This window comes from Dysidea avara, chromosome 4, assembly GCF_963678975.1.
Source record: "Dysidea avara chromosome 4, odDysAvar1.4, whole genome shotgun sequence".
Classification (NCBI taxonomy): domain Eukaryota; kingdom Metazoa; phylum Porifera; class Demospongiae; order Dictyoceratida; family Dysideidae; genus Dysidea; species Dysidea avara.
Genome location: NC_089275.1, coordinates 11794028 through 11813698, shown reverse-complemented (window position 1 = coordinate 11813698; position 19671 = coordinate 11794028). Strand labels below are relative to the sequence as shown.

The 19671-nt window shown below is 36.8% G+C and overlaps 1 protein-coding gene across 2 annotated transcripts; it reads left to right on the top strand.

Annotated features, from left to right (window-relative positions):
- Window positions 1-178: 178 nt before the first annotated feature.
- On the top strand, window positions 179-19596 carry LOC136252940 (uncharacterized). Of its 2 annotated transcripts, XM_066045529.1 has the most exons (15): window positions 179-299; window positions 4290-4578; window positions 7938-8677; window positions 9754-9858; window positions 11203-11301; window positions 11708-11806; window positions 13379-13477; window positions 13590-13688; window positions 13847-13945; window positions 14200-14298; window positions 14517-14618; window positions 15994-16176; window positions 17772-18060; window positions 18123-18175; window positions 18228-19596. In XM_066045529.1, the coding sequence occupies exons 1-12, from the start codon at window positions 258-260 to the stop codon at window positions 16171-16173; spliced, it is 2052 nt and encodes a 683-aa protein (XP_065901601.1). In that variant the 5' UTR covers window positions 179-257; the 3' UTR covers window positions 16174-16176; window positions 17772-18060; window positions 18123-18175; window positions 18228-19596. The 2 variants fall into 2 exon arrangements, with proteins under 2 accessions (XP_065901601.1, XP_065901600.1); XM_066045528.1 differs by having other exon boundaries at window positions 17772-18175.
- The last annotated feature ends 75 nt before the right edge of the window (window positions 19597-19671 follow it).

Here is a 19671-nt window from a genome sequence, read left to right as displayed (position 1 = left end):
CTAGCTAGTTACATGCACGAATCAAAGATAATGTTAGCAGGGCCAATATTAGTCTATATGATGCAATTAACACAGGTATAGCTAGCTATATAAGGAATGAAACAAATAGCTAGCTTGGAACACAGGATCATACATATTTCTTGCACTAAAAGTAGAACACATAAATCTGACTTATTAAATAATTTTAGAGGCGTTTATACTCTCAATTAGAACGAGCGGAAATAGGCCATCATGACCTTGAAGATTTGGAGAGCTTGATGATACAACTTTGGCTACGCCGGGGAGATTATCATCGCCAGGTATCAACTAAATTCAACTACCAGTCTTTGTATTGGTAATGGGGACGCCGGTGGTCACCGTGCATGACCCGGCGTCCGCCGGCAGTTCAGTAACTCTGCAGTGTCAGAGAGTATTTATTCTGAGCATGACATTTGGAAATTATATGTAATACTAAGTATTACTAACAGTCGTGTTGCAGTTCCCAGTGCAGTCATTTTGTGTGGGAGGCAATTTACTTATTTACGTAGCTATTTATTTAGGCCACACCAAGTCAAACCTTAGTTTCTGGTCACCCGCCCGCATGGTAAACCTGAAACCCTAGTTTATGAGGACTATTATTAATATTACAGGTGCTTAAGTGCACGTGACCCAGCAAGACACTTATTTTTTACTGCAAAAGATCGATATACTCTAATAGAGCATTCAGGGATTCCAATAGAGCAGTCACACTACTCTTAACTCTAATATTAGGTATATATTAGGTATATATGCCACACTAATAAAATGTTTCTAACTATAGCTAGTTTTGTCCTTGATTATATAGCTGTTCAGATTATAACTGTTACTAATGCTTCTGTAACCAAAGTAATTTCAGTAGCATTAACTACTAGTCCATGCAGATGGGCCATAGCTTTAACTTTATAATTCAAATGTAGTCCTCTAATGATTAGTCTAATTCCTTATCACTGAACACTACAGGGGTATGGAAAGCCGGCAACATTCGGTGAGCTTAAGCTTAAACTTTTCCATAACTAAAATTAGATTGGCAAGTAGAAACCCTTATAGTTTAAACATTCCCAGATGATCACTAAAAAACAGTAGTCTGGAGCACTCAATGACTCAAAACTTTGACAGTTACTTTTCTCAAGGTTACTGAATAGAAGGCTGGAAACACATAGCTAGTGGGCTAAGACTTTACATTTGAATGAAGAATTTCTGATGTGAAAATAGAAGTTAAATTTCATTGTGTATCATGATCATATGAACAACTTAGCTATAAGTCATAGTAATACTTTCCTGACATAGCTAATGAGACATTTATTTCACTTGGAAAGCATAAGTAGCTACATGAGCAAAACATTTCCTATAGTATATTCTAAATCAATAAATAAATATATACTTAAATGCTATACATCAGTGTATAGCTAGCCATGATCCATCAACAACTTTCCTAGTGCATTTTTTGCCGAAGCACAACTACTTATGTTGTTGGTTAAAATCAACATGAATTTGCTAAATTGAGCAAATAATAATACCATACAATATATTGTCACAGTAGAGTCTATAGTCCTGAAGTCCTGATCATCCGCCCGCCCGCATCCATTTGTAGGCTTGGGAGTGACCAGAAACTAAGGTATGACTTGGAGTGGCCTTATCAATACTGTGAAACTTCACAATCAGAAGGTTATAGCTACACAGTTAAAGTTTAGATCTTGTTCTGGGTCATTACCCTCCTATATAGCTCAGTAACCTGAAGATTAATCATAGCTATAAATACCCATGTTTGAAGTGTGAGGCTTCTGTGGTTTAACATGATTATGTGCTGGTTAATGAATACTGCTGAGGGAAACTTTTTTTACGCTGTAGATAGCTACTCTTTGAGTATTACATAGATCCGTGGCTAGCTCTGTCAATCCCATTTCATACCCCAGCTGCCTGATAAGTTCACTTGTTCTACCTTCGCACAGAGTGAATGGGTATGAGTCTTGTTTGATAGCTACCTAATTTTTCTGTTATAGAATAAACCATGAATCCCTTTTTGCAAGTAGCTATCATACAAAATAAACAAACTCTTGAAAGATGGGGATTTGTGGTTTTACTAGATGTAGTCACAAACCTTGTTAATTACACCAACATCTCCTCTTGTTTCACAGGTATTTTCAGCTATCTCTATTTCTTATTTTACTTTTTAATATGTCTATGAAATTCTTCCCCTGTTGCCCCTGTAATTATCAGTTGTCACAGTAACAACATGAAATTGTGTCAGGATGTTTTGCAAATTAATTACCATGCAATTTTTTTGCAGTATGAAATTTTCACGGTTACATAATAAAACAGGATTAACATTACAATTTTATTTTCATGGTTCCATGCCAAACCAGGATTAGTTTCACAGATCATATTCTCTAGTTTTTGTGGGTTTTGTAGTTGAAGAGTTCTCATGTGTTCGAGCTCATGTTGTGCAATGACTATGATAGGTATGTACAGTGTATAAGTATGCAGTAGCTAACTTACTACTTTATAAGTCAACCAAGACACAAGCCAAGTAAGCACTTTGCCAAGTGGCATGTTGATGTAGACAACTATACATATTGATTGAATTATCAGAGACTGAGCTGAAAGCAATCTTGACTGTGACTCACAGCCAGGAAAGGAATGTAGAGAATACAAGGACAAACATATACAATAGTTTGACGATCAATGGAGAACTATCATTAGCATTTACATTGCAAAACATGTACGTAAATACTGTCAACAATCACAATATGTGGCCAAAAATCGCTTTGTCCTTAAAAATCGCTTTGTGCTTCCATCCACAATGCTACCTTGAATCGGGACGGAGAACAGTAGGGGGTGGGAGGGGGGGCATGTCATTTGGGGGGCAAGTCATGTGGGGTGGCTGTCAACTACAAAGTATTTAAATGTACCTTACTGTGCAAAGCACACTAGCATGCCAATAGTAAGAGAGTTTTGGAAAGAATGCCTCGGCCCCATAGGAAATTTTTGAGATTGAATCTGAATCCATTTTCAGTGGTAAACATGTACTTAAATAGGATGCTTCTATAATTTTATGGCATTGATTACCATTATGATACTGTACTGTACAAGTAGATAGCTACTTCAGTAAATGAAGGTATTTCCGATAGGTTCATGCACTTGATTATGTACAGTATAGATACATCTGTTAATGGAGACACATTGAATATAATAAAGAGTTGTTTGGTGACTCTCTATTAGAGTATCTAGATCTTGTGCACTCCCAGCACTGATTCACATAGAATTCTATTCTTGCAGCAAAGTAGGTGAGTAAAAGCGGTGCAATAGTCACTGTACTTTTGTACTTGGGTATTGGAAATATGAGAGGGCACTGCCAGAGCTTTAATTTTCTGTTGTCCTGCCACAATGTCATAATATAACCAGAATTGGCTGGATAGTTGCCTAAATTGAATGGACATGTGGAAGATTGCACCTGTTATACATATCCACTATAGTATAGAAGAAGGAACTTATATTGTTATTATGTCACATGCTTTGCTGCAGCTGCCATGCGGTTGATGGTTTTAAGTAGAATTCTAGGAAAATGGGAACGGAAAGCGAGAATGTGAACAATCAATGGAAAATGCCTTATAAAGGTCATCATCATATCAATGTTCAAAATGGATTTTGCAGCACAATGCTTCTTTGTAGCAATGTTGGATTCTTACACTAAAATGTTCGAAATACTCTAATAGAGCAATCACCTGTATTAAAACACTAATAAAGCAGTCAAGAATGTTTCATTAACTACAGTATCTCACCACTGACCTGCATTGAAAGCCTGTGAAATAATGAGCTGTAACTGGCACAGATTAGGTATATAGACTGGCTAACTCATCAACACTGATAGTTAGCCGCTCCTTGAGCCAAAAGCATTTTATTTAAAGATTCATCTAGTAAACATCAAAAGGTTTGTAAAGTTTCCAGTTAACTGACAGTGCCTATTACAAGCTTGTAAACTGTTTCTCTACTCAAATTTCCATGATGTACACATTGGCAATGACCTGCTCCAAACATCACATTGTGTACATCAATAAAACCCCAGTGTCAATGCTAGTATAGTGTTCTATTAATTGATTTGTGTTCATTTGTCACTGGCCGTATCAGAGCTATGTTAAAGAGCTATGTTTATTAGAAGTGGCTAGACTAATTCTTGTTATTTATAATGCTGGTTGCAATATAAATATTTATACTCAAGAGCACTTTACTGTACATCACTTTCCAACATTTGTGCATTGTTTCTTTATATTTAGATCATGGCCAATGGTCTTACCATTAAACTATTAAAAGATGTTATGAGGATTAAGGATATTAACATAGCTACCAAGTGGTATGATCTTGGCCTGGAATTAGTGGACAGTAATAATGTCCTGAAAGAGATCAAAGCTAATCATCCTAATGATGTCAACACTTGTTGTACTGTCATGTTTGAGAAGTGGCTGGAGAGAGATCCTGATGCCAGTTGGAGTAAACTAGTTACAGCACTGAATAATATTGAAATGAATACAGCTGCTGCAAGTATCACTAAGCTAGTAGAAGAAGGTATGCATGCTGTGAATTGTAGAACAACAGTTTTATCATGCACTGCAAATTTAAACAGAATTTTCTAGCGACTGACGGACTCATGCCTTCAGACAAGTGGAACTTGATAACAGCTACGGCTACGGGTTTGATTTTTCACTGTTTGACATCACTTTGTCCCGAGAGGTGCCTTTTGGCATACCGCAGTACGTACAATGCATTCTTCATGGACTTACTAGTGTCCTCCTTTGTGTCCCATTCATCTGTGCTGACAGCGAAAGGTGTTGATTTGGCGGTAGCACATGATGGCTTCCCTTCATAATGGAAATCATCCGTATTTTTCATAGCAGCTACTTTGATTCCAGAGGTGCTTTTCGAACAGTTCTTGATTTGTATTGCTGGTTGAACGTAGCTGACAACGAAGTGTAACGGATACTTCACTTTTCAGATGACGATTGATAGCTGGAGCACACAGCACCATTTCTTTCTTATGATGCGGTATGTGTAGATTCACCAGTCACAATAATAATTTATTTTACAAAAAAGTTAACAAACAAGTACACTGGAATTTTCAACTAGAGTAGGGACCATAGCACATCGATAAAAAGTACTGAAACAAGCTGGAGTAGTGCACGATATTAAATCACAGTAAAATAATAAGAAGTGACTCGATATAAATTATATCCCTACTGTACATGGTATCTTGAGTACAGTAGGGATATAACACTTCTTATTGTTTTACTGTGATTTAATATCATGCACTACAACTTGTTTCAGTACTTTTTATCGATGTGCTATGGTCCCTACTCTAGTTGAAATTTCTGCATACTTGTATACATGCACTGTACATATTTTTCCTTTTAAATGGAGTTTGTTTGTTAAACAAGATTGAAGGAGGGAGATAATCTGTGCATGCTTGTGTAGTGGTATCGCAGCTAGCAAAAATTAGAGAGTTATGTACCGTGTGTGTGGAACACCTACATCACAGTGCTAGAGGTAGTACAGAACAGAAGGTATTAATTGAAAAGCATTAATACAGTGCAGGAAAATATTGCGTGTATAGGTTGGTGGCCAGTGAAACAAAACTCCCTTCCCAAAACCCACTCCTATAGGTCTAGGAAACTACATTGGAAATGAAACCAATTACTTTGTTATAGAAATGATAATAAAAAGAGTAAACCAATTTATATTAAAACCTTATACAGTATGGGATTATTCTAGGAATTTCATGGACATTGAAGGGAGTCTTGTGTGGCAGACTCAAGTCCAGTTTTCCCCATTCCAATAGCTGTTCCATCCCAAGACTAAGAGCAAAACAACCACCATTATTGGATGGCAGTTGACAAGTGTACAATATCAGCTTAAGAAAAATGGCTAGTTGTGGTTCTATTATTTACCTACCAACATTAAATAATAGGTGGCTTATTTACATTTGAACTTTACACATAACCAATACACATGTAATCAACTTGTAATGGTGTAGCACAAATTGCTTTGTTGATAAGACGAAATACATGCAGTGTTGGGCAGCCAAGGAAAGCTGTTGTAGCATGTGACAAGTGTGTATATATAAGACATGAATCAAGAAACACAATTAACTTTTTTATGTACCTTGGTCATGCCTGGCTAAAAATTTACCATATTTGCAGGAGAACTAGGACACCTAACTTCAATGCTAAAATAAAGGCATGTAATTCGGTCCGGCCATCTCACCTGCATATACACTGTTTTAGCTTATTCATCTTTCTGCTATTAAAAATTGCCATAACTCATGGATGCTTTTTTTGATTCTTTCCAATTTCAAGGGTAGTTCAAGCATACTACCAATTTGCATACAAATTGAATGATTAATGCAAATTGCTGGTTCCTTTTAGAGCTTCATAGCAGTAAAGAGTTAACTATTCCAGTGACAACTTAATACAGACCACAATGGGACCTTGTGACAATGGGACCTTGTGACAATGGCTGTTATGCTCAGTTGGAAAAACAACCAGCCAATCAGAATGGCCAAGCAGAATGAAGATTCTTTATTCCACTCTATCTGTTGTTTAGTCTGATTTCAAGTACTTTTCTCAGACCTTGTGAAAGCAATGGGTAGAGGATAGACACCATTCTATGCCATGGCTTGGTTGGAATAGTGTTTAGTGAGCTTTATCCCTACTACTACCACCTGTAACCACACAAAAGTTGCCAAAACCAGGAAATAATTTGGGCATTAGAAATGTATGCATCCATTATATCAATTATCATATGCAGTGATAGCCAATAAATACTCGGTATGAATTTTAGTTGCATAACTTTAGACACTAGAAAGTTACATTATACAATGATTGTTTAAAATTGCCATATTTATAGTAACAAAGATTTGTGCATTAAAACCACATGTGTAATATGCCACTAAAACCGTACTTATGTAAGCACAATTTTCGTACTCTAATAGAGCAGTCATATATATATTCTAATGCAACATTTTATGAATGCAAAAAAACATTGGAAAGATCTTTTTAGGAATGGCCACTGTGAAGGAATTTGATATCAAACATGATGGCCAAAAATGGTTGCTTTAATACCAAATATGGTTGAATACGTACACTGTTAAAATTGAGGTGGTACCACAACACCTAATATATGTTTATACAGCACCCCAAGCACCTTAAGGAGTGTTATAGTAACACCAGTATATCTGTAACACCTTTGGAAATGAATCCCACAATGAAAACTTTCTTTGGTAGCTATATTATTATAAGTACATTTTACAACTTACATAAAATGTAGAAATTAAGACAAAGAAGTAAGAGTAGTTGTAATGCTCTTGAATTACTGTATTTCACAGGTTCAATTGTGTTTCCTAAATAACCATCAATGTGAGTGAAGGAAACAAAGTGGCTCCACCCCTATCAAAGCATCACAAAATTAAAATGAATGCTTAGTGTGTCATTATAACACCCCACACTATATAACAACCTTGGCGTTATACTTCTTGTAACACTTTAGTATTCTTCTGTAACATCATGAGAGTGTCATCACAGCACCTTTACGGCTACCTCTAGGGTGCTGTATTTAATGGACACCCATAAAGTGTGATGAATACTCCTGAATTTTAACAGTGTACAGGAGTCTGCCAGGCAGTCAGAATGTTTTCCCATGAAATTGAAAAATATCTTGACCACCTGTCAGACTCCTGTAAGAATTCGAGAATAAATCGGATGGCTGCAGGTTCAAGGCTGCCCAGTCCAGTCATGGATTTTTTCTCATTTTCAAACATACATTTTAAACAGGCTGTACAGGACCATGCAGGTGTTCTACAGACCTTCAACACTTGTGCTGTAAAGCCTTAGTACATAAAAAAATAAAACAAAATTAATGTTGACCTATTGCAGGTTTGAATTCTGTGGAATTGCTGGGTATCACACTTTCTAAATCTCCACATAATATGATGTATACTGCTGACCAAGCCAGTGTGGAATTTGGCATTCTTTTAAGGGAAATCTTAGATGAATTGAAGAAAAATGAGAGTGATAACTTGGAGTTATTGAAAACAGTGTCATCTACCGTAACTGTGAAGGATAAGTCTGGTGTTAGGATGTTCACTGATAGTGAACTTGAAGGAATACGTGCTTGTAATAATATTAATACACTCTTAGAGGTGAAACTACGTCACTGCTACAGATGGGATGACCATTCCATGTTGAATGTAGTAATGTCATCATTAAATGCAGAGAAGTGTTTAAAGCTGCTACATTTGTTTGACATCAAAGTATACAGTAAAATGAAGCTACAACAGATACAGGAACATTGTTTACAAGAAAGTAGTGAGTTTCCAGAAGATTACCATAAAATGATTGCAATTGTAGACAATAAGATATTCTCATCCATCACAAAGGAGGAGTATGATGAGTTGAAACAGTTTATTTCACAGCATTGTGGAGTAGAGCCTTATGTGATGTCCCCATTTTCTAAAGCATCTCCCTTCTCTTCTATGGTGTTTGAGTGGTTCATTCCAGCCACCTCAATTTCATACATGATGCAAATAGCTAAAACTAATATCAATCATTTCATTAAGAAAACGATTATTTTTTTGAAGATAGCATCAGCAGTGATACTTGACAACAGAAACAATGTGAGGCAGCCAATGTCAATGAAACTTTGTTTTTTTTAAGTTGTCCTAATGATTATCATACAGTACGGTAGTATACTGTAGATTGGAGATCATGAAGGTTTGGGCTTTAATATCACCCTAAAACCATTACCTTTATGCTGCCTTGGCAGTGCAGTATTGATTAGGTATAACCAAGAGTATAATTGGGAGGACATTCAAGCCCAAAAGTGCCTTCAGTACGACCTGAAAACTAGTATGAATTTAAAAAAAATATTATTTAGTGGAATTCTCTACTGCCTGACTGACTAATGCCTTCAGACAAGCATAACATGATAGCAGCTAAGAATACGGGCTTGATTTTTTCACTGTTCAACATCGCGTCAGCCCAACAGGTTCTTTTTGGCATACCGCAGTACGTACAATGCGTGCATCATGGACTTACCTTTGTCCTCCTTTGTGTCCCATTTCTTTTTGCCGACAGCCCGAGGTGTTGATTCATAGTAGCATGATGGCTTCCCTACGCTGCTACGTGTGTAATCAACAATCGTCCATATTTTCTGTGGAGACTGGATTGATTGCAGAGGCGCTTCTCTTACTACTCTTTGTTTGTAACGCTGTGTAATGGGCTGAACATAGTTGAAAGCAAAATGTAATGGCTACTTCATGTTCCAGTCAGTAATCGATAGTCGGGATGTATGTTCAGACAAAACATTAACTCTGGCATTCTTTTTTTTTTTTTTTTTTGATGCAGTATGCACAGGTTCACTTTTGTTTCATTGCTTTTCATTTCTATAATCCCTAATCGAACTTGAAATTCCTACTTTTCCTTTACTTGTTTATTCTTTTAAACATAATATGACTAGTGAACTATAGGTATACCATATCAAAAGAAAGAATGGTACCAGACATAATATAATAACTTTTTTGTAACATTATTATGACTGGTGGTTGCTTTTATCTGCAGATATACTAATGCATATTTAACCCCTACACTAACTTTTCATTTCTTTTGTCTCTACTTAAATCTATGATTCTTTGTATAATTTTTGTAATTTCTATACGTATGTAATTGTATTATGCCGTATCATTACTCATAGCTTGAAGAATGCAATCAACTATTAACAGCAGCTGGGAATGGTGATATGGTTAAAGTGGTCACTTTAGTGGTTGACAGATACATCAATGTAGACACTAGTGACTGGGTTAGTGTAACTACATGCGTCATTTTCTGGTATACTGACATTTAATTACCAAATGATGTCAAGCATGCATCACATGGCCCTGGAATTAATGCGAAATACAACCCTGTAGTTTCCTTTGACCTGAGGTGTCAAACTGTTACATAAATTTATGATGAGGCCATGAAAATTAATTATATGTTTCTGGTTCCATTCCTTGCTCAATGAATTGTGCAATCACCATACAATAAGTTATAATATTAAATCTGTTGAAAGGTTTTCATGTCTTGTAAACACACTTTTCATATAAAGATGCACTAACTTTATACTTTAACTTTCCCTTTAATTCTGTGTACTGCTATGTCAAATGTAGCGTACCACATCAAAAGGTTGCAAAAAAAAAACCTGGTCACCTGATCAATTCGAAAGGAGTCTTCCACGTGGAAACACATCCAATTTACCAACTTTGATGATGAATATTTTGAGATTGGTAAAAGATATTGACTTGAAATTAGGTTGGTAGTGAGTACCAACATAGCTTAATGGATGGAGAAAATTTCAGGTTTGTATGTTAGCTGAAGACTAAGCTTTGGTCTCCCAAGTCCATAGAATTGGATGTATGTGGAAGACCCCTTTTCACAAATCCGGTCACATATAACAGTGAACTCATGCATATTAAGTTTTCATTAATTCTGTTGTTATTTACATAAGAAACAAACAAACCGTGTATGGAAATTAGTTGAAAATTGATATGTACGTAGAGTAACCGTCATAGCAGCATTTTGAAAAGCAAATGAGTAAAAGCTATATACAGTTTTTCAGCACAGACACCAAAAACAAGTGTAACATTGCAGGGTGGAGATATGCCAAATATGCCAGGAAAGAAAGTTGCCAGAATTCAAACCAGTGACTTTCACAACTAAAACCCAATTCAACTGTTCGTTTACCTTGCTTAATTTCTACCTTATAATTAATCCAAGTTCTGGTTTAAATCAATAGTGCTAATCCAAAACAGCCCAGCTGTGAAAAAGAGTGCGGTTTTCCAAAAATAGGCTAGTATGGAAAAAATATGTGATATCAAAGGTGGCAGCCAAGAAATGGCAGCAATGATTATTATGTCAATTAATTTGTAATGTTGCAAATTATTAAGTGACAATATCGTAACAGCCATTTCTTGGCTGCTGCCTTTGATATCACATCTTACCTTACTGTACTAGCCTATTGTTGGAAGGCCGCACTCTTTTTCATAGCTGAGCTGTTTTTGTCTGGTGATGTATTTTGTAGAACCAATTGACATACATACCTACTTTGTATGCATCTATAGTACATATGTTAATTCTTAACATACGCATGTCTCATTCATTGCAGGAAAGACAAACATCTTTACATTATGGTGCTCAAAATGGACACAAGCTTATAGTAGCAGCCCTTGTGAATTTGGGAGCACATGTTAATGCTGTTGACTGGGTTAGTTGTCATTCTTGCAAGTGTACGTAAAATAAATAGTTCTCAAATACACTAGTCATTTGGTATAATGAAATATTATGACAACTATATACTTTACATTTCTTGTGTGATATAGCATAGCGTGTATAAGTAACAAACCTGGAATATAAGTTGTATGCTACTTAGAGAATTAGATCACTTTTGTAAATTTGACAGCTTTATGTACCATACACTCATAAGACTTACACTCAGGTGACCTTGATGAAAGTATGACATATCTGTTTAGTCAGTTATGGGATATAGCCATGCACTGCTTGTGCTTCCACTTCCACCTTACTCTGCTTTCTCCATCTCTGCTTGTGTGTGCATGTAACATACTGTGTACTGTACAGTGTACATTTGTTTGCTCTTTACTTTCTACATGCAGTTTGGTGATACGCCACTTCATGTTGCATCAAAACAAGGTAATGTAAAGGTTGTTCAAGTATTGACAATGTTGGGAGCTGATGTTAATATCTTTAACAATGTGAGGCAATGAACACACACACACACACACACACACACACACACACACACACACACACACACACACACACACACACACACACACACACATTTTACATAAGTATACCTGTATATATAATGTACAAAGTAGTGTTAACAACAGGGATCTACATGTACTGTATAGTAGGAATCCCCCACAATGATGTGTGCCCCCCCCAAAATTCCACTTCTAAAAACTACCCTAGACATATCTTACATAAGTGGTAAAAATGACCTTAAGGCCCCTATTTGGTGATTATTAGTTTCTCATCCATCGCCCGCATCCTTCTTAAGCTACCGCATGGTAAGCCATTATTTACTCTGTGCATGCTCAGAAGAATACGTGATACCAAACTGTTATAATTGTTTGTTGATGAACGCTACAATGCACTATATATCGCCAGGAGAACTGTTGTTTTCCTTAGCAAATTGCTGCAGTGCCAGTTGCAATCATGCTCTAACGACTTCATCAAAGCAGGCTTTCAGTTCACTGTCGAAAAACAGTTGGCGATCACGAAAAGTAGAATCAGCTGGTGAAGGAAATGTTTGTAGTAAGAAAGAAAGACAATTTGGACAAGGTCTGTACATCAGTGTGTTAATATTATAAAATAATGGCATAATGGTAATACCCTCCCGCCCGCATCATAATAATTAGAAAGGCTGGATGAGAAACTAATAATCACCGAATAGGGGCCTAACAAGTCTTATAGCGTATCTGATGTCAAATATAGCATTACTTCATACACGTGTCAACACTAAATTTTTTTTAAATTGTCACAACCTGAATTTTAGTCTGCCTGCCTTACTGCCTACCTGACAAGGCTAGAGGCTAAACAATGCATTGCATGACCACCGTTTTCGCCACAATAGCAATCTCACCAGAGGCATGAGTCTTTTGGGATTTTGACGAGTGCTTGCCCTCTGTACCTTATCTTCCAGTCATCTTCTTCATGCTATGAAACTGTATCATTACTTTTCCTGTATCAACACTTTCCGTATTTAGACACCACTATTTTTTTTAAAAAGCGCCTGTGCTATTTTAAGAGAAATTACTGGTAGACAGTTACTAGTAGACATGGACCAATAACAATCGAGTGACATGCTTCTCAAGGATCTAGCTGTACTTCACTACTTATAGCAAATGATCATAAAATACAAGCTTCTTGTTGGTATAGCACAGTGAAAAATAAGACATGAAAAGATCAAGCCCCTTAAAAATTGCTTCTAGTCCAGTGAGGTCCACTCAAGATACTCTAATAAAGCAGTTACCCTAATACAACAACCAAGTTTGATAATCTAATAGAACTGTCACACATGTTGCTATAGCTATAACAAATAAACTAAACAAATTAAAAATGAAGTAGAGATAAAGAGATTTTCCCACAGAACTTTGTCATTCGTGTCTCTTGTTTCACTACTTTTATCATTTGGATCCCTACTTCATTATTAGATTTTTTTAAGTGCACTATAGTAGCTAGATATTGTATTGGATACTCGTTGACCATATACATTAAACATGTTGTAGTATATGTACATTATACACAAATATTTGCAGGAAAGGAGAACTGCTTTACACAGTGCTACTGACAGTGGTCACATTCAGATTGTCAAGACATTAATTAGATCAGGGGCAGATATTAATGCTGTTGATGATGTGAGTGTTCTTGTACAATATTATGTGTGTGTATACATGCTTTATTGCACCCCAATGAAGTTTTAAAGCTCATGCAACTTGTGATCACCATGATTGTGCTATAATCCTGTAGTGGGAGAGAACTTCCCTGCACTTAGCTGCTATTGGTGGTCATGTTTCACTGGTTGAAATGCTGATAACAGCTGGAGTTGATATCAGTGCTACTGACTGGGTTAGTCATATGGTGTCAGCAGTGTTAGTAAAGTAGTGTACCAATATAGTAGAGCAATCCAGCTCAACTTCAGCATAAATAAAACTGTAGGTTACTGATTACATCCAGCTGCATGTATGTATAATGTATTGGCAATATCATCGATGCTATTTCTGCAGGGCAGGATGACAGCTCTACACCTTGCAGCCGAAGGTGGTCACATTGCAGTTATCAAACAGCTACTTAACTCAGGAGCAGACACCAGTGTTGTTGATGAGGTGAGCTATTAGCATTTATCACTTAATATTCCAATGTTAATATATACAGTCTGCATGCTCACAGGCTTGCATACACATTAACTTGGGTTAATGCATACATACAGTATGTAATGGTAGACATTACTAGTGTACCTTCTGTTATATACAAAGGTTTGGAATTATGAAAGGTAGTCAGACAGTGGATACATTGACATGCATGCACATAGTAATACTGTTGCCACTAAGTTATGGTTAAATACACTGGTGTGTTGTAGAATGGAGATACACCTGTCCACCTTGCATCAGAAGAGGGTCATGTTGTGGTGGTGGCAATATTGATCAATTCTGGAGCTGATGTTCATATTCTCAACAAAGTAAGGCATTTTATATTGCAAATTTTTATGATGCCAATAAAATTGAGTACTAGTCAAACATTTAACTCATTTGATATAATATTTATTTGATATATTATGTACTTTTGTTGTATAATGTTACCCTTATAAGATATATAACTAGTCTAAAGGTGCTTATTTTACTTGGAATTAAAATACTACTACACATATCGCCACTCATTATTCTAATCCTTGTATAGGAAATTAGGACACCACTACACATAGCCGTCCAGTGCAACCATGCTGATGTTGTACAGTGTCTGGTTGAACAGTTCAAAGTGGACACAACACAGCTAGAACAGGTGATCATGTGTTTTGTAGCTAGCGTACACTTATAATATGTTTATACCTTTTTAATATGTTATTGTTTAACAATTAAGAATTAGTATCATTCTTGGTTTTAGCTGTAGTTTAATAAACTTTAAATTTGAAGCACTTTCTATGTGATTGTAAAATGGATATTACCATTGTAAATAATAGAACAGCTAGACTAGTTGCTGTATATTGCACATCAAATGGTTGTAAATGGAATCAAGATACCTGGTAGTGTGTCATTACAGCAAGAAAGCTGGCACATAAGTAATTATCAGGAAGAACATGTACAATTCCATGGTCCTGTTTTACAAAGCATACCATTTTTTGCATTATAGCTTTCCACAAGTGAGGGCAGGCCACTTTCAAAACTTGATTGAAATCGCTTCAGCTATGAATATTAAGAGTACAGTGGTACAAAGCCAAGTGTAGTACAAGTACTCTAATAGAACAGTCACTAAGGGTACAAAGGCACCCAGGAAAGATGTTTGAAAGTGAGTTGTCTGGGGTTTGGGGTTTGAACCAGAGACCTTCACAACTAACATCCAGACCCTTAACCACTGGGCCACTGCTGTTCAACTTGCTTTATATAAAGGAAAGTTCAGCATTCGTATTAGTATATATGTAATGCATAGATCTAACAATGGAAATTCTACAGTACAGTGGAACCTGTCTAAAGCGGTCACCTTTGGGCCAGAAATATTTAGCCTTTATAGAGAGGTGGCTGCCTAACTTAATATCCTCTATAAAGCTGCCTAGTCTGCACACATGCTTACACTTCAATCCATTACTTACATAACAGGCATAAACAAAGTAGCGGAAAGGATGACCAACAAGAGCCAGAAGCCACTGTATGGAGACATTATCACTAGGCTTCCTTGCTACAAAGCCAGTGTATATTGTTGTAGAACATTTATGAGTGTTGTATTAGAAGACCTCTTATTACAGTAGTACAAAAAATTAATTGTGCAATACTCTTTCTATACAATATTATATACGTATGTGGGTAAAAATAAACCCATAGTTTTGATTGGCTTTGGAGCCATATAGAACACAAAAGAAAAGTGAAATCCACTCAAAAGCCAAGGGTGTGACCTTCCTCGGAAATCAAAGTGCATGGACAAGAAATGGCTGCAATGATATCAAATAATTAAAGATGGTGCACAAAGAATGGCTGCAATGATGATATCATTGCAGCCTTTCTTGTTCGGTCACCTTTGATTTCACGCTTTTGAATTCCCAGACTTTTAAAGGATGTACCTGTTTTTCACAGCTTAACTGTTTTTGAGTGGGTTTAGGTTACAGCATGAGTGTATGGGTATATTATACTATGATTGTGATGTGTATACACTTACTGAATTCTAGGACATGCAAAACAGAATTGAAGAATTGATGGAGGCGCCTAAACATTGGAAATTTCATCACCAATACTCTCTTGAAGATGAGATTTCTGAGTTTACATCAAGCACAGCATCATCAGATTACATCGAGATTGATTCAGTAGAGTGGGCCAGCATTGCTGGTACTGCGAGTGATAAGAACTGAAATGTGTGTGCACGTGGTGTGTGTGCATGCGTGTGTGCATGCGTGTGTGTGTGTGTGTGTGTGTGTGTGTGTGTGTGTGTGTGTGTGTGTGTGTGTGTGTGTGTGTGTGTGCGTGTGTGTGTATAAACATGTGGTGTGTGTATTTATATAGTTTAGTGTAGTGTAGTGCGTGTATGCGTGCGTGCGTGTGTGCAAGTGTGTGTGTGTTTGTATACATAGCATGTGTGTGTGTATGTGTGTGTTTGAATGCAGTAGGACTTTGAGTGCCCACACCTTTGTTGTGAGACATGCTTTGACCAGGGCTCCAGAGGTAACTAGTAAGGCCTGTATCTTACCGACAGGATATGTAAACTCACTGTTGTCTGGTGGTTGGATAGGAAGTGGGAGCCAGGATAACCCATCTGCATAACTGCTGGCTTTGAACACCCTGTGGAATTTGCATGACAAACTCTATCTGCTGTTGAAAAGAATTGCCCCCAGATAGAGAAAGAGGCTCTCTCATTGATGTTTTGGTATCACTAAGTTCCTGTATGGTCGACAGTTCACACTAATAACAAACCACCGCCTTGCTCAATCCTAAATGAAGTGTGCCTGCATTAGAGGCTGTGTGAATACAGAGGTGAGCTGTGCTGTTAACAGCCTTCTCGTCAGTTATCAGTCCTGCCCCGGTAGATTTACCTGTGCTGACTCATAGCCCCAGATAGTGCACATTGTACTATATAGTACTAGTTCACTGTGTAGCAGTGACCATTTAGCACATGTACAATAGCAAAACAGTTTACGTTTTTGCTTTATGTGTGTAGAACAACTGTTTATCTTACATGATAAGTGAGATGCACATACTCTAGATGTAGCCTCCTACCTCAGATCTCCTAGGATCAAATCCTGCATTGATTTTTATCACATGAGTAATGCACATGCAGGCATAGATGGCCTAGTATTATATTTCACTGAGTAGCTACTACATACCATGTTATGACACCTGCTGTGAGACCTTTAGTCAGTGATGTCCATATTCATTGCTGAGCAATGCATGTTTAAGCACTGGGAGTGTATGTCATAACATGTCTATAATGAGTAAATGTGTGACTGGGCCTGCGAAAATAGGGCATGTGGGCACATGATTTTTGCTTTTTTCATATTTTAATCACTCAACTGTTTGTACCATTATGCTATGGCAGTGCAATTTTTAGCTCCTAGTAAGCATTTAATTGGCTTTATGATGCAAGTTACAGAATACAAATGTTCTGTTCCAATACTGAGATATGATCTGTAGAGTGATGGGGTGTAGACATACGCTGTTTTTGCAGGCTTGGTCAATAATTAGCATAGCCACTTCTTTGATGTGTATGCACATTCAAACTGCACATGTAAGTTTTCTCAAAATTTGCATATTGATGATTGTTTCTCATACAAATTATATAATGTACTTGCAGGTATAGTCAGTACACTGTGCAGTTACTGTATGTGCACAAAAGCATTGTATACTATAATGTGGATGGTAGCTACGTATGTTATTGTTATGTATAATTATCTGTGCAGTTTTGGTGTGTGATTTATAACAAAACTAATACAATTATATGTGTGGATTTTGTTAGGGAAGAAACGCCTAATTGTATTAGCTATAAACATTAACAATCATCCAAAATTCAATGATTAATGAAGCAACAGCATGCATACTCAACTGGAACAATTGTGCATACACTTTTTATGAAATTGACAAGTTGTGTAATTAATTTGTTGATTGTCTGAATATTGTATAAAACAGTATGTGTTACACAAATGTAGCAATATTTTGGTGGTCAAAAACCACACTGTTGGTCAAAATGAGGAGTATCCACAGAGATTCTTACATAGGTGTCTGCTATTATCTCTAGTAGAATTATGGTCAGTTTACACTCCACAAAATTATTTTATAAATAGCGTGGTTGATTATTTTATCAATTAAGCATGAAGGAGTTCATTTACTCTACATCATGTTTCACAGTACTTATACTAGTTAGTGAGTTATGCATACATACAGAAGTACTGTAGCTGAGTGTATTTATTTTCAGGAATGTAATTTTATTGTGCTAACTTAAAGGATTCTACAGATGTACACACAGCAATGTGACATGGTAAAGAGTTGCATAATCTATATATGTAGGCTTAAGCTTGATATCAGGAAGGAGTACTTGTAAGTATCTGTATTACAGAATGTTTCAGCTAGTCAGAACACATGGCTAGATCTAGTTTGCAGTTGATATTGTGATATTTCAGTGTGAAATTCTGAGACAGCAGATGGCTAGGTGTCCTGTTTTAAAATGTTATATAGAACATGATTATCAAGTGGTGATCATTATAAGGTGCAAGCTGTAGACTATAAAAGCACACTCAAGTTCACCTCTCACTAAGTAAGCTATATTAGGCTCTGTCTCTTAACTAGGGTGAAAAGGTTCTCAGGTTAACTATACTTCTTTAGAAGTAATGGATTGGATGTGATTATGCGGCCATTAAGTCACTCTGGATTGTGATACCAAAAATTAGCTTCTGTGTATATGTATGCAGGATCTTATGTCATCTCTAAGCTGTGAAACACTTATAATAAAGCATTTGACTCCATCACCACTTTTGCTTCCAAAGCATTCTTGTAACTTCTTAGCATTGGGGCCTTGTATGATATATAGAGTCATCAGCAAACCATTTACAGGGCTGTATAGCTAGTATAGTTTCTGTTAAAACATTTACGTAATACTGTACATATGTAGACAAGAAAACAGAGTTAGTCCGAGGAGCAAGGACTGCATGTCCCCTAAAAGAACACCCAACAGAACTGAACATAAATGCCATCTAAAGTGACACATTGGTTGTGTTCTGCCATACAAACATGAAGAAATCTGGTTTTTAACAGTTCCTCAATGCCACTGATACCGGTACCATTTGTGGCACATGTACAGGTTCGGACATACAAGTCACATTGTCACCTGCCAGCAGTTATGCCAGGAGATCAGATATATGATCATGAGTATATACTTGAGATGTTACCATGCATGTCTGGGGCCTACACTCAGAGGCTAGAACTTGCTGAGCTGATGCTGTGCGGGACCATAGATGGGATCTATATGGTGGCTATATTTATCCATATTGGAAAGAAAGGAAGTTTTTGTAATTATGCAAGGGGTAGTCACCTCCATACCACCAATTGATGCGCTTGCGACCGGGATCAAGATTTAATCAAGTGATCAAGGGGTATTTTTGCAGTGAATCAACTGAGCGATCAAGGCGTCCGCAAAAGTGGCGATCAATCACCTTTGGAAAGCTAACTTTGAGCAACACGAGAATTTACTAAGCTTTTACGGTTGACGATCAAGAATCAAGGCTCTTGGAAAGATGAAATCAAGTGATCAAGGCGATATTTTGGCGATCAAACTTTTTGATCCAGGTCGCGAGCGCATCAATTGGCGGTATGGAAGTGACTACCTCTTGTTATATTAGCTATGAAGTCTAATATCTAAGCCT